The following is a 14,126-nucleotide window of genomic DNA, read 5'->3' as shown; positions in this document are numbered from 1 at the left end:
TAGTTAATACAAAACCGCATTCATTATTTGGATAACTCAGCTCTCTTAGGATTTTGTGGGTGGCTCTTAAAAGAGCCTTTGGGGTTTGCTCCTGGGCTCCGGACGTTTCCGCCGCCCGCTCTACTTGGTCTTGGCTTTGTGGCTCTCAGTCTTCTTGGGCAGCAGCACGGCCTGGATGTTGGGCAGCACGCCGCCCTGCGCGATCGTCACCTTGCCCAGCAGCTTGTTGAGCTCCTCGTCGTTGCGGATGGCGAGCTGCAGGTGGCGGGGGATGATGCGCGTCTTCTTGTTGTCGCGGGCCGCGTTGCCCGCCAGCTCCAGGATCTCGGCCGTCAGGTACTCCAGCACGGCCGCCAGGTACACCGGCGCGCCGGCGCCCACGCGCTCCGCGTAGTTGCCCTTGCGCAGCAGCCGGTGCACGCGGCCCACGGGGAACTGCAGCCCGGCCCGCGACGAGCGCGACTTGGCCTTGGCCCGCGCTTTGCCGCCCTGCTTCCCGCGACCGGACATCTTCCTGCGCTCCTCGCTCACTCTCTCCCGAGCACTGAAACAGCAACACTCGGTGCTGGCCCGCTCCGCGCTCGCTTTACTGTCTCAACCTTGCGCTGATAGGCTGAGAAGTAGGTCTTGCGCAGGCAGCCAATGAGAAAGAGGATCCAATTCTGACCAATCAGACGCGAATATTGGGGAGTGCTGACATCATTTCGTAGTCTGACCAATGAAAATGTGCAGAGCAGGATCCTCTCATTTGCATAGACGCGCTATAAATATATGGCACGCAGCCGTCCTCCTCACTTCGCTCCGGAGTTCTTTCCGCAGCTGTCGGTGGGTGTAGGAAGAGAAGCCGCTGTCGCCATGCCCGAGCCGGCCAAGTCCGCCCCCGCGCCCAAGAAGGGCTCCAAGAAGGCGGTGACCAAGACGCAGAAGAAGGGCGACAAGAAGCGCAAGAAGAGCCGCAAGGAGAGCTACTCCATCTACGTGTACAAGGTGCTGAAGCAGGTGCACCCCGACACGGGCATCTCGTCCAAGGCCATGGGCATCATGAACTCCTTCGTCAACGACATCTTCGAGCGCATCGCGGGCGAGGCCTCGCGCCTGGCGCACTACAACAAGCGCTCCACCATCACCTCGCGGGAGATCCAGACGGCCGTGCGCCTGCTGCTGCCCGGCGAGCTGGCCAAGCACGCCGTGTCCGAGGGCACCAAGGCTGTCACCAAGTACACCAGCTCCAAGTAAATACTTGGCTAAAATCTGCTTAACCCAAAGGCTCTTTTAAGAGCCACCCACTTTTTCAATAAAAGAGCTGAACATTCAAGTAAGAAGCACTTCAATACTTTATTAGTGTGAAATTTTTGTGTTTAAGACTTTAGGATTATTTTCTTGTTTGGTTTTTTTTTCATAAGGGTTTTTGGGTTTTGCATACTACTTAAGGGTTGCTTTGATAATAGACTGCACTCGAATTTACTGCTAATGAGCTTTCAGTAACTGAAATGTGTCTGTAAAGGTGGTTTTAAAATGCTGTGGGTGTTGGGTTTTTTTGTTTTTCTTTTGTTCTTTTTTTCTTTGTTTGGTTTTGTTTTTTTTTTTTTTTTTAATGTAATGTTTTCCTTAAATGGTTTTCACAATTTTCAGTATCACTTTACAGGTGCAAGTTTCCCTTTTATGTCCTTTATAAACTGAAGGATAGGAATCTTACTGGGTTTTTCTAGTCGGGAGGGAATCGGAATTATTCATGGATACTCATCCATGTACAGCATTGCTGTTGTAGGATCGGCCGCTTGATGGTGCTCAGCCTCTGCAGTTTTTGGAGCTTGCAGTTATTTTTGTCCCAGAAGCGAGAGATGAGCACAGCGCCCTGTACTACAGAGCAACATATGCAGCGGTAAGTGGCATTTACCTTAAGCTCTTGCAAATAGCCCAGGGATCCATATAACTCAGAAGCACTTTCTAAAATCTCCTTTATCTTCACCATTTCTCTTTATAATCTTCCTGTTCATGTCTTTTTTTTACAGTAACTTGCCTAGCTTCTCCCCATGACTGCTTTGCTTTGGGTTCTCCTTTCAAGTAAGAAAACACGGGAAGTGTTTTTTCTTTTTTTAATTTATCTGTAGTTTTTTGCATTAATCTGTCACTGATTGTATTAAAACTACGAAACACTAAGAAACTCGTCACTCTGGGCTGGCTGTGTCAGCTCCCAGGCCTCATCACACAGCTACTGATGAGGCTCAAAGTGCAGCTTTCTCAGTCACTCCCTCGCATTCCTGGATAATTGCATGCCACCCTGGATGCTGATCAAAGCCATTATCACTTCCAAACTGGATCTGAATAATTCTAAATTTCAAGTATATATTGTGAACTTCTGAACATAATTCATGCAGGGACCACAGAATGACAAAAGTGACCTTTCCAATACTGACTTGCATTTCCTTTGGTAGGACAGGTAATGAGACAGGCACCAGGTCTCAGATCTGTCACCTATTACCTAACAACTATTCATTTCAGTTTGGAGGGTTATGGGGACTTGTCAGACTGGATTTCAGATATCCAGTGGGAAGAGACATTCTCCAAACTCTTCTTTATCACCTTGAAATGGGGTTCTGCAATCTCTCCAAGTGCTTTAGTGCAAACTCTGAAACACAGGTCGCTTATTCTGAGTACCTGTGTATGTCTAATACCTGAAAGGATTAAAAACCCTTGTACATTCCACTCTCTAGGCTTTTTCAAGCTTTCCTGGGTCACCAGAAAAGCACAAAGAAGTGCTCCTGTTTTCACAGTTGAAGATGGCCACCAGAAGAATTTGTCAGTGACCATTCTGTACGTGATCAGCCATGTGAGAAACCCCAGTTCAAAGCACAGCTGCCCTGGGACAGCCCTGCTGCCTGATGGAAAGCAGCAGTCAGGGATGCCTTTGGCTGCCCAGCTCAGAAGTGCTCGTTTTCCTTTTCCTGTGTTTGTGTGCTCCACGTTGCACTCTTCATCAGGAGCCATCCCAGAAATTCTGGGGATTTTTTCATAGATTGTTTCTAGGCCTAGGAAACTCTTCACTAAACAGAAAGCAAAATGTTGCAGATTGCTTCTTTCAATTTCAATATGAATGACAAGGCAATATTAGGCATCTGTGATGTGAACATAGCATTTGTCATCAGGTCTGATTGTAACATAACTCTAAGTTTTCTAACAGTGCTGGAAACAAAGTCTCTGAACTGACAAAGAACCTCTACCATGGACAACTTTTAAAACTTGTTCTTTTCACCAAAGGGAAAGGTAGTACGATTTAAGCTCAGCAAAAATAACAAATCTTAAAAGTTTCATGCCACAAGAGGATGAACACTCAAAAGCACTAATGCAAATAGTGGGAGTATAAAATCACATCACTGCTTATTCTTCCCTAATTCCCATTCTTTACTGTCCTTTCCCATTTCTTTCAGAGCAGTTCCCTTTGTACTCCCCAAGGCCCCTGCCCAGGTGCGATCACCCGGCAGAGCGAGAGGGCAGCGCTCAGATGCATCACCCTGGTGGGGCAGGTGCTGCTGCTGCTGCCACCAAACCGTGGAGGAACAAAGCAGAAGCCCCCTCAAACAATTCTCCTGCCCCGGGTTCATCTTGGAAGATGAGTTTCCAGCTCACTGAGTGAAAAGTTCCTTTATCCAGTGTGCAGAGCAGACAGAGCTGGGTGTCCCCAGAGAGGAGCCCCCTACAGCAGATGGCAACCCAAATTGTATCTGTGCCACCCACCATGCACTCCCCAGATAGAGTAATTTAATTCTTGGTGCTGGTCCCTGCATGTCTCATTGATTGTTTTGGTCACTGGGCTGCCTCTTCCTGAAGTTATCTCATTCTTGGGATTGGTTCCTTGGTCCATCTTCATTCTGCTCCTGTCTTGCCAGTTCCAGCTTGGTCAGTGTTTGTGACACCATTTTTGCTAAATAGTTTCCACTGTCATTGGCTCGTGTGCCCCAGGGCTCCAACTTGCTGATCTTCCAGTGCAAAGCAAAGTCATTAATCCCAACAATTCTCAATATTAGAAGTTTTTGAATGTGTAATCTACAAACAGGCCCTTCATGTTGTCTTTTAATCTACCCTCCATGTTTGCCTTCAAAATGCCTCCTGATTCACAGCATCTGAAATATGGGGAATATTTACACTTGCTAACACAAACATTTTTCTTAAAAGATTTTTTTATAGCAGCAATTTTTCCTATCTCAGAATATCTGCTTAATAAGTAACCAGCAAAAAAAGAACACTGAAGAACAATACAACCAGTTACAAAAAATTCCCCTATTTTATTTTTATTAGAGTAATAAATTTCTTGTCACTCCTGGAAGACCATATATCTTCCCTAGATGACCATTCCTGCAGTAAAATTTGTGTTTATTAATCATCATGCTTAAAAAAGAAAACCGCCTCTCTTTTTATTTCTGCCAAAGCGAAATACAGCAGCTGGGCAAACAAATATCTGTATTCTCTTGGTAACTGACTGAACAGTGCATCAGAAATGAGAAACAGATGCCCTACACGTGGACCAAAACCTGAACAAATCACAGACTCTCTGTAGGAGCTTTTTTGCTATGTCCTGGGGTTTTGTGGTTTTTTGGAGGGTTTTGTTTTGGTGGGGTGTTGTATTTGTTTGTTTGGGATTTTGATGTTTGTTTTGTTTTTATTAATGACATAAACCAGTATCTGTTCTCAAACCTGGATTCTTTTTATTTAATGGCCACAGAATGAAATTACCTGACACCCAAGACAAATTATTGCAATGTTAGTCTCCAAGAGGCTTTTATTTCCATTCTGAAAAGAAAAGATTACATTTTAAAATAATTACAATTTCAGGAGAAAGTATTGACTGCAGCTAGGGAAAAATATTTGGTTTTGCACACACCTTGATGTAATGTTTTCTGCCAGTGATGAAAATCTGCCCAGTTTAGAGGAAAATTTAAAAAAAATTGAGACTTCAGGTTCCAAACACCTGGGCTAAGGGTTGTGCCATTCAGAGAACAGCACAGCCAAGACATGGCACAAGTCTCATTGGAGGAGAGGCTGAAAGTAGGTGGGAATGCAGCTGGGAACTTCTCCCTTCCCAACCACACACCTGTGAGGAAGGATGGAGCATTCAGTGAGCAGAGGCAGCTCTGTCCCCAAGGGCTGGGGTCACAGAACCAGAGGCCTGTGCAGGTGGAAAGGGTGGTTTTGGTTAGATTTGGTTTCATGCCTACAAAGAACCAAATTATTTGAGTGCAGCCCTATCAAAATGCTTATTTCAAAAGCATTCCTTGTCAAAAATGTTAGAAGGTATTAATTTAGAAAGTGCATCCTTTCATTTTTACCACTGAAAATCTCAGGAAGCAATTATGAGTAGAATTAATTTTACAACTGGAAAACAAGTAGATTGAAAAGAGTTACAGAACAGATGGGAATTTTAATCCCACATAAAATCCACAACCTTTTTGTACTTGCACTCCTGCTTATATTGCACGTAGATATTTTTACTTGCAAAGGTCGTAGGAGAATGGAAGAAAGAATTGCTGAAATAAGAGAGCACAGAGTGTTTAATCTGAAATCTGAACTAGTAATAGATGAAAGGATATTGACCTCCTTTTGTGCAGAATCAGAGCTGTGAAGAAATGCACACATCTCTGGTCTGCATCCTCCTTTCCCTTTGTAGCAAATAGCAGCCACCACAACAATAAACCATCAGAACACTCCACATGATCAAGTTTTGGGGTTTTTCCCTCTTATGCTCTTGGGATACTGCAAGGTGAGTTCCTTCAGCCATTCCACTCAGAAAAGAAGACACAAATCACCCTAGGAATGGCATAGGCCCAATCTTTCAACATGACAAAAACCACCTTTACCCAGAGCTGCCTCCCCCGTGCTCCGAGCATCAGCAGCTGCACCGACTGCACCACAGGCACTCCTGCGTGCCGGGGCTCAGCTGAGCTGCCCCAGGAAGCCAAATTTATCTGAGTGGGTTCTGCTCTCTGCATGTGGGGGCTTTGAAATCGCTGCTCCCAGCCCCATGGGAGAAGTGAAATGGTCACATTCCACAGGCATCCGGAGCTCCTGGAGCTTCAGCCTGAACCGATTTCACATGTCGTGCAGAACCTCACAGGGCGTGCGTGTGCCGTACTTCAGAGTCACCACAGCAGCTCACACTTCTCAGCAGAACATGATGTGGTACAAAGAGCAGGGGAAACACCAGGAAACTGCAAAAGAGCTGGGATTAATTTACAGCATTTACCTGAAACCGAATAATGTCTACTTTTCTTCTTCACCCTACAGGTTTGTTTCTTGACAATGGTAAAGGAAAAAATACTTTAACTGGTGGCAGGGGAGAAACTGAAGAGGAAATTCCTTGTTTCTAGATGCAAAACTCCAGGGCCCTGCTCTGCCTTTCCAGGAGATATCCCAGCCTTTCCTTTGCCTTCTCCCTCCTGTTCTCAGGGGCCTCTTGCAGCACAAGGTGTTGCCACAGAGTAGCATGAGCTGATGAGCCCCTAATCCCAAAACAGCCCATTCCCACTGTGAAGTGCTGCTCCTTCCTGTGTCACCCTGCATTTCCCCCCTCCCAGAGGCGGATTAGTCCTTAAATCACCGTCCCTGGCCCCAGTGCAGGGAGCAGGAAAATGCCTGCTCGTCACGGCCTGACCTACCAACCCAAAGGATTTTGTTGTCGCTGTAGCAATGAGGGTTCCTGTTGGGAATTTTGCCCTCTGTCACTCCCCCCTCGCTGTATTTATGCGGCAACGGGATCACGCAGCTTCAGCCCAGCTCTCCTCCTTAATGCCCCCAAATTCAGCTCCTGGGATTAAATCACAAAACACACAACAAAGGAAAAAACGAACCAAGCACAAATTCCAATACGATTCCATGTTTTATCGCAGAGGCAGCTGGTCAGACCGGGAACCGCAGCGAATCCCCCATTCCCAGCTGAGCACGGAATCCTGCCCTGGAGCACGGCCGGGGTGCTGGACAGGGAGGGGATGCGGCACCAGCGGGGCGCGGGGCACTGGTGCTTCCCTCCAGGACATCTGCCTCAGCAGAGCTGATAATGCTCCCTCTGGCACCTTCAGCTCCCATCCTGCTGTTGCAAAAACAAGTTATCGTCAAAGTCCTTCTGTGCCGATCCAAGGAGGCTGCCGGTGTTCACTGCTGGGAAATACATTTATTTTCAAAGCAGTTCTGCTCACTTATCCCGCTTTTGGTAAACCACATCTAAGAAGCATTTTCACAAGAGCGTCTGGCTGTACAATATACATTCGAGGTCCCACAACCCTTCATAATTTAGACCTCGTGTAGCCCTATCTTTAATGGCTTTATTTCCCATATATGTAACTCAGAACTACAACTAGAAAACAATGGAGCATATTCCTTAGCAGAAAAAAAAGAGAGGAATCGCTACAATAAGAGTTATTAATTATATATCTCCTTGACTATGAACAATGTACCCTTAATATCAGAGCATTCTTTTGTAAGGGGAAGAATGCCATAAAATTGTTCTGTGGAAACTTCTACCGTCTACAAACAAGAACTTGATTCTAGTGTTCACACAACACCGAGGTGATGCACACACGGTTTTTCTGAGCAGCCTTTCCCACTGTTCACTGCAATTCAATATGCTGGGCAGTATCATCATGAGGAACAAGGTGGCACAGAGGGGAGTGGGGACTTCCTTCCCCTGTGGAAGGGTGAATGCATCACCCACTCACTTTCAGGAAAATGAAATTCAGCGAGCACACACATCAGGTCACAGATGACAAGTCACATCTCTTTTCCCTGTGCTGGAGGACGGAGATGGGGAAAGACGAGGCCAGGTCACAAGCTGCTCCCGTCGCTGCGGTGCCAGCGGCTGCAGGACAGAGAGAGGCTCCTGGGGCCGAGAAGCCGCTGCTGCTGCAGCCCAGAGCCTGCGCGAGATGCACAGGGAAAAACGAGCCAGGAGGAGCCGCACCGAAGCCAGCAGGAAATCGGAATCCAGCAGGGCAGCACCAGAGAATTTAACTTTAAAGCAACACTGTGACCGGCGGTAAGAGCAGCAGCTTTTCTAAGAACGACTCGCTTTCTCCCAAAACCGAGTGCTGGCTCCAAACTCCCCCTACCACAGGGAGAAGAGGGCATTGATCCACTGATCAGCGCCAGAAAAACGAAATTAAAAGCGATCGTGCTCTTTCCAGTGCAGTGACCACCGCCATAGTGGCACATCGCATGAGAGCTCCTTGGGAACACGGGCAACTCCTCCCTGCCTGAAACCTTTCCCCGGTGTCCTACAATTCTGCCAAGGAAAGCCAGTGGGACTCTCACATCACGCAGGAGTGCTAAAAGGCAGCAAAAGTGGATCAGTCAGGGGCCCGAGGCTAGGAACACCCCTTCTGTAGAGAAACAATTTGTTCGAGTCACTGCCAGGACTGCCGAACGCTACTTGGGGCTTTTATTTTATGTCTTGGTTATCTCTTCGAGATTTGCTTCGCCCCACTCCTCTTCCTCGGAAACACGAAAATGCAAGAGATTAGCTCCTACTTCGGACTCACAAACGGAACAACCCAGCCTGCTAAGACTTTATTGTTGTCCTGTGACAGGTACTGAAGAGAGCCTTACAGCAAATACGGAGCTGGCTGGTCAGGACACGGGATATTTGCGCCATTATAAAGCCCATACCTCCCTCTGTTAGTACACTGAAAACGTCAACGCGTTATTCAGCTAAGAAATTCTAAAAAGGCATAAACGAAAGGCATAGACGAAAATTCACCTCGAAAACAAAAACACACGTGAAGAAAAATGAAACCAGCTTAAAGACAACGTCCAAAAAAGAACCGGAAGACTGAAACGAAGAAAAGCATGAAGACTCTAAGAAAAGACAACTTACGTGTTCCTATCACATAAAACTCAAGGTAACCAAATCGGCAGCGAATCAGCCTCTTAGGAGGAACGTGGGTGGCTCTGAAAAGAGCCTTTGTTTAGTGATGAGCCTCACCGAGCATTTACTTGGCTTTCACCTTGTGGCTGTCGGTCTTCTTGGGCAGCAGCACGGCCTGGATGTTGGGCAGCACGCCGCCCTGCGCGATCGTCACCTTGCCCAGCAGCTTGTTGAGCTCCTCGTCGTTGCGGATGGCGAGCTGCAGGTGGCGGGGGATGATGCGCGTCTTCTTGTTGTCGCGGGCCGCGTTGCCCGCCAGCTCCAGGATCTCGGCCGTCAGGTACTCCAGCACGGCCGCCAGGTACACCGGCGCGCCGGCGCCCACGCGCTCCGCGTAGTTGCCCTTGCGCAGCAGCCGGTGCACGCGGCCCACGGGGAACTGCAGCCCGGCCCGCGACGAGCGCGACTTGGCCTTGGCCCGCGCCTTGCCGCCCTGCTTCCCGCGACCGGACATGGCTGCAGCGACTCCGCAGCGACAGCGACACAACCGGGAGAGCCGAAGAAATTCCGAGCCCGCCTCACCGCCTGCCTTATATACAATCCGGGCGGATCGGCAGCGCCTCTCGTGATTGGCCGCGAGAGAGAACTTGGTTCCGACAGCCAATGGAAAAGCGAATCCAGATCTGGCCAATGGCGGATCCTGGCGCCGGGCGCGGAGCCGACAGAGAGCCAATGGCGAGGCGGCGGTGTCGGCGCAGCTCCTATAAAAGCGGCTGCCGTAAGCCGTGCCCCTGCTGAGCGCTGTCGGTGTGTAAGGTGTTTTTGTGAGGAGCTGCGGTTGCTGCTGCCAAAAATGCCCGAGCCGGCCAAGTCCGCCCCCGCGCCCAAGAAGGGCTCCAAGAAGGCGGTGACCAAGACGCAGAAGAAGGGCGACAAGAAGCGCAAGAAGAGCCGCAAGGAGAGCTACTCCATCTACGTGTACAAGGTGCTGAAGCAGGTGCACCCCGACACGGGCATCTCGTCCAAGGCCATGGGCATCATGAACTCCTTCGTCAACGACATCTTCGAGCGCATCGCGGGCGAGGCCTCGCGCCTGGCGCACTACAACAAGCGCTCCACCATCACCTCGCGGGAGATCCAGACGGCCGTGCGCCTGCTGCTGCCCGGCGAGCTGGCCAAGCACGCCGTGTCCGAGGGCACCAAGGCTGTCACCAAGTACACCAGCTCCAAGTAGACGGTTTCGGTGTTCTTTGCCTAATATTCTAAACCCAAAGGCTCTTTTAAGAGCCACCCACATTCTCAATAAAAGAGCTGATTCTGTCTTGAGTTCCTGCCCCTGTGTTTTTCCTATTAGTGAGGGAAATCTACATTTACAGTGTGAAAAGTATTGAGTTTTGAAATAAAGCACGATTTGCACTAGTTACCTGAGGCTATATCCTGCTTCTTTTAGGATCCTGCTTGTCATGCATATTTAGTGCGAGAGTGATGCCTAAGAAATTTTAAGTTCTCGGTCTCGAAACGGCCCCATAAATCATCTGACCGCTGGTATTGTTCCGGTTAAGCCACGCTATCGGGGAGGAAAAATAAAGGCACTCCTGTTCTTTTATTGATTAAATTGCACGCATCAAAAGCACAGGCGGTTCCTGACGGCTCTGTGCTCTTGTTTTCTAGTTCTTTTGTTCTGAGCAAAAGGCTCCGGGATGGATACCCGCTCTTTTTCACTACCCCTAAAATGGGTTTTCGCGGGTGATTGGGGGAACAGAAGTGGGATGATGCTCTGCCTTTTCGCCCCCAAACTGCACAGTCTTGCATGGGCACAACCACCTAGCAAAGGCTCCCCTGTGTGGCTCTTTCCCGGCTTTCGTGCCTCCCTCTGACTCCCCGCCGTTTCCCCGTGCCCCGCACTCTCCGCCGCCGAGCGCAGACGGGGCTGCAGCGGGCGGGCAGAGCCGGGGCCGCGCCGTTGCCGCGCTCGGTCCGACCTGAGTGAGGACTGCGCGGAGCCTCCCCCGCGGGCGGGCCCGGCCGCCTCCCGCCCCTCCCGCCCGGCGCTGATTGGTGCGGCTCGCGGCCCGAGCGCGCGCTGCCCCGGAGCGCGCTCCCCGCGATGGACGCGGCGCTTCCAGCGCGCCGGGGCAGCGGCCGGGAGAGCTCGGCGGGGCCGGGCAAGGCGGCTGCCGCCTGCGCCTTGGGTCTTGCTGCCGCGGCCCTGAACCAAAGGCGGATACTGAGCGGGAAGAAACTGCTAGCGCTCAGAGCGGCTGCGGCGGCAGATTTAGCCAGCGGTCCCGAGGCCGGGAACGGACGCGAGCGGAGCCGCTTTTGTAAAAACAGGGCGAGCCCGAGGCTCGGGCGCCGAGCCCGCCCTGCCCCGCTGTCCGGCGGTGCCGCCGCCGCCTCCGCTGTGCCCCGCAAGCCGCTGCTGGAAGGGGGCGGGGCCAGGGCGGGGGCGTTTCCCGGGCTCGCGACAAGCGCCCAATGGCAGCCGGCCGCTGTTGCGCGAGCGGCCAATGGGCGCGGGCAGCGGGGCTATAAATGGCGGCGGCTGTGAAGCGGTGGCATAACGAGTGCAGAGCGCTGTTAGTGGCGGGTGTGGGGTTATGGCGCGCACAAAGCAGACGGCGCGGAAGTCGACGGGCGGCAAGGCGCCCCGCAAGCAGCTGGCCACCAAGGCTGCCCGCAAGAGCGCGCCGGCCACGGGCGGCGTCAAGAAGCCGCACCGCTACCGGCCCGGCACGGTGGCGCTGCGCGAGATCCGCCGCTACCAGAAGTCCACGGAGCTGCTGATCCGCAAGCTGCCCTTCCAGCGCCTGGTGCGCGAGATCGCGCAGGACTTCAAGACCGACCTGCGCTTCCAGAGCTCGGCCGTCATGGCGCTGCAGGAGGCCAGCGAGGCCTACCTGGTGGGGCTCTTCGAGGACACCAACCTGTGCGCCATCCACGCCAAGCGCGTCACCATCATGCCCAAGGACATCCAGCTGGCCCGCCGCATCCGCGGAGAGCGCGCCTGAGCTCCCTGCCGCAGCCCTTCCCGGCCGGGCAGTGAAGCAACCCACACAGACCCAAAGGCTCTTTTAAGAGCCACTACGTTCACAATGAAAGAGCTGTTGCGCTATCTTAAAACAAATATGATTTAATGGTTGGGGGAGAACGAAACCTTCGTAGTTTGGGGGGTGGCTTCAGATAAAGAACCTTGAGCTGTTTAAACAGCTGTTCTACGATACACAGACCAAGCTGTTGAAGTTCACATAAATAATGTTTTAGATTTCAATAGTAAAATTTCCACGGAGCTCCGGGAAATTTTAACTATTCTAGAGCCCGGATTGCATAGTTTTTAGCCCGGGACAAGTGCTGTCACAATCGTTAATACACTCGTCCCTCTTCCCTTAAACTTGTGTAGTCAGACACAGTCGCAGGGATGTTAACTCCATTTTACTTTAGTCTCTACTTTCCCCCCTTAAAGTATTTTCACATTTCTTCCCTCTGTTTTTGCTGTCCTTACCCGCTGTTCGTAAAACACGCATTACTCTGAAAAGACTCAGGAATAAATTGTAAATGAGCTTTAGAACCGTATGGGGCTTTATAAAGGATTTTTTAAAATATGCAGGAGCTCAGCAAGATGAGACTCAGAAACAAAATAAGAGAAACTGAGACCATAAAAATTTAACGTAACAATCTTAAAAAAAAATTAAAATTAAGAAACTGCTCGTTTCAAAGCAGGGCTGCAGCCCTTTTATTACACATGTAGTGACTCCTAAACAAAGAGCCTTTGGGTCTATGGCGGCTGCCTCCCTTCTCTGTCGGGAAGAGACTCTGACTTTGAAGAGCCGCCAATTCTTTCATTTGAAGAAATTTCTCCCCTTCATTTTGTACACATAATTTAACTTTTCCATCCAGTAAGATTTGGGTTTTTTAAGTTCTATATCTTTCAGGTCCCACTTGAATATCGTCCCTCGAGGCCAGTTTTTCATCAGTATTTGCTATTTTTCATACAAATCTGAATCTGAGGTCTTAAACCGACGTGGTAAAAACAAAAAAATGACAGAAAATTCAGAAACCCCCATAAGGGGGCAGCACGGACTAAAAAACCACGTTAAATGAATGCTACTTTGTCCTGAAGGCGTTAAGAAGCTATTCTTCGGAACCTTAAAATAATAAGCCTAATTAATAAGTACTTAATATTTTAAAGGCATTTGTTTTAAACAAATTTTATTTTTCAGATCGGGAAGACCAAAGAAGTGTAGAGGTAAAACGAAGTATTTCCGTATAAATTAATAAATTCTTGGAGACACCTCCGAAATATATGGCACTTCTCTGTGGCATGGATATGAGACGGGAGAGACCACGGGGGGTGGGGGGGGGGAGGGGAACCGGGGTGGAAAATAATTTTAACCTTTTCCATTCTCACTTTTCAGAAAGGACTTTATGAAACAGCACACGGCAAATGGGTGACACAGGGAAGCTGCCCTTATACAACCTGACAATTTAAGCAATTAGTGCATAACAGGTAAAATAAGGACTTTTCAGTAAATATTTGGGCTCATAAGGGAAAAAAAAAGATGCAAGCCTGAAAAACACGAACAGGGTAAATATGTGATTTATGTTCGTATTACTAAATGATACAGTTTTTTTTTGATACTTGGGGTTAAACATTAATCATAAAGGTATTTAGAAACCAAGCTATGAAAAAAATGTGCAACTAAAGAAATTAAAGCTTTTGTTGATAAAGTGGGTGGCTCTTAAAAGAGCCTTTGAGTTAAGCAGATTTTAGCCAAGTATTTACTTGGAGCTGGTGTACTTGGTGACAGCCTTGGTGCCCTCGGACACGGCGTGCTTGGCCAGCTCGCCGGGCAGCAGCAGGCGCACGGCCGTCTGGATCTCCCGCGAGGTGATGGTGGAGCGCTTGTTGTAGTGCGCCAGGCGCGAGGCCTCGCCCGCGATGCGCTCGAAGATGTCGTTGACGAAGGAGTTCATGATGCCCATGGCCTTGGACGAGATGCCCGTGTCGGGGTGCACCTGCTTCAGCACCTTGTACACGTAGATGGAGTAGCTCTCCTTGCGGCTCTTCTTGCGCTTCTTGTCGCCCTTCTTCTGCGTCTTGGTCACCGCCTTCTTGGAGCCCTTCTTGGGCGCGGGGGCAGACTTGGCCGGCTCGGGCATTTTGGCAGCAGCAACCGCAGCTCCTCACAAAAACACCTCACACGCCAACAGCGCTCAGTGGCGGCGCGGCTTCGGCAGCCGCTTTTATAGGAGCTGCGCCGACACCGCCGCCTCG

At 49.9% G+C, this 14,126-nt stretch overlaps 6 protein-coding genes across 6 annotated transcripts; 3 read left to right on the top strand and 3 right to left on the bottom strand.

Moving 5' to 3' along the window:
• Positions 1–56: 56 nt before the first annotated feature.
• LOC115909929 (histone H2A type 2-C-like) lies at positions 57–563 on the bottom strand. Its single transcript, XM_030959678.1, has one exon. It carries the CDS (start codon positions 508–510, stop codon positions 121–123), a length of 390 nt encoding a protein of 129 aa, XP_030815538.1. The 5' UTR covers positions 511–563; the 3' UTR covers positions 57–120.
• A 216-nt stretch (positions 564–779) lies between these two features.
• Positions 780–10,138, top strand: LOC115909908 (histone H2B 1/2/3/4/6). The gene is made up of 2 exons (XM_030959656.1): positions 780–855; positions 9,705–10,138. Exon 2 carries the CDS (start codon positions 9,705–9,707, stop codon positions 10,083–10,085), a length of 381 nt encoding a protein of 126 aa, XP_030815516.1. The 5' UTR covers positions 780–855; the 3' UTR covers positions 10,086–10,138.
• Positions 782–1,322, top strand: LOC115909909 (histone H2B 1/2/3/4/6). The gene has a single exon (XM_030959657.1). The coding sequence runs from the start codon at positions 856–858 to the stop codon at positions 1,234–1,236; it is 381 nt and encodes a 126-aa protein (XP_030815517.1). The 5' UTR covers positions 782–855; the 3' UTR covers positions 1,237–1,322.
• LOC115909928 (histone H2A-IV-like) lies at positions 8,936–9,407 on the bottom strand. The gene has a single exon (XM_030959677.1). It carries the CDS (start codon positions 9,363–9,365, stop codon positions 8,976–8,978), a length of 390 nt encoding a protein of 129 aa, XP_030815537.1. The 5' UTR covers positions 9,366–9,407; the 3' UTR covers positions 8,936–8,975.
• Positions 10,139–11,412: 1,274 nt separating the features above from the next.
• On the top strand, positions 11,413–11,937 carry LOC115909918 (histone H3). Its single transcript, XM_030959666.1, has one exon. The coding sequence runs from the start codon at positions 11,452–11,454 to the stop codon at positions 11,860–11,862; it is 411 nt and encodes a 136-aa protein (XP_030815526.1). The 5' UTR covers positions 11,413–11,451; the 3' UTR covers positions 11,863–11,937.
• A 1,648-nt stretch (positions 11,938–13,585) lies between these two features.
• LOC115909932 (histone H2B 1/2/3/4/6) lies at positions 13,586–14,063 on the bottom strand. The gene has a single exon (XM_030959681.1). It carries the CDS (start codon positions 14,009–14,011, stop codon positions 13,631–13,633), a length of 381 nt encoding a protein of 126 aa, XP_030815541.1. The 5' UTR covers positions 14,012–14,063; the 3' UTR covers positions 13,586–13,630.
• Between the last annotated feature and the right edge of the window lie 63 nt (positions 14,064–14,126).

This window comes from Camarhynchus parvulus, chromosome 1A (assembly GCF_901933205.1).
Source record: "Camarhynchus parvulus chromosome 1A, STF_HiC, whole genome shotgun sequence".
NCBI lineage: Eukaryota > Metazoa > Chordata > Aves > Passeriformes > Thraupidae > Camarhynchus > Camarhynchus parvulus.
The sequence above is the reverse complement of the archived record's forward strand: the minus strand, read 5'-3'. Positions and strand labels throughout refer to the sequence as shown.

What these genes read in the sequence shown, in the direction of transcription:
- LOC115909928 (XM_030959677.1), bottom strand. Translation starts at nt 9,365, where the DNA reads ATGTCCGGTCGCGGGAAGCAGGGCGGCAAGGCGCGGGCCAAGGCCAAG.
- LOC115909929 (XM_030959678.1), bottom strand. Translation starts at nt 510, where the DNA reads ATGTCCGGTCGCGGGAAGCAGGGCGGCAAAGCGCGGGCCAAGGCCAAG.
- LOC115909909 (XM_030959657.1), top strand. Translation starts at nt 856, where the DNA reads ATGCCCGAGCCGGCCAAGTCCGCCCCCGCGCCCAAGAAGGGCTCCAAG.
- LOC115909908 (XM_030959656.1), top strand. Translation starts at nt 9,705, where the DNA reads ATGCCCGAGCCGGCCAAGTCCGCCCCCGCGCCCAAGAAGGGCTCCAAG.
- LOC115909932 (XM_030959681.1), bottom strand. Translation starts at nt 14,011, where the DNA reads ATGCCCGAGCCGGCCAAGTCTGCCCCCGCGCCCAAGAAGGGCTCCAAG.
- LOC115909918 (XM_030959666.1), top strand. Translation starts at nt 11,452, where the DNA reads ATGGCGCGCACAAAGCAGACGGCGCGGAAGTCGACGGGCGGCAAGGCG.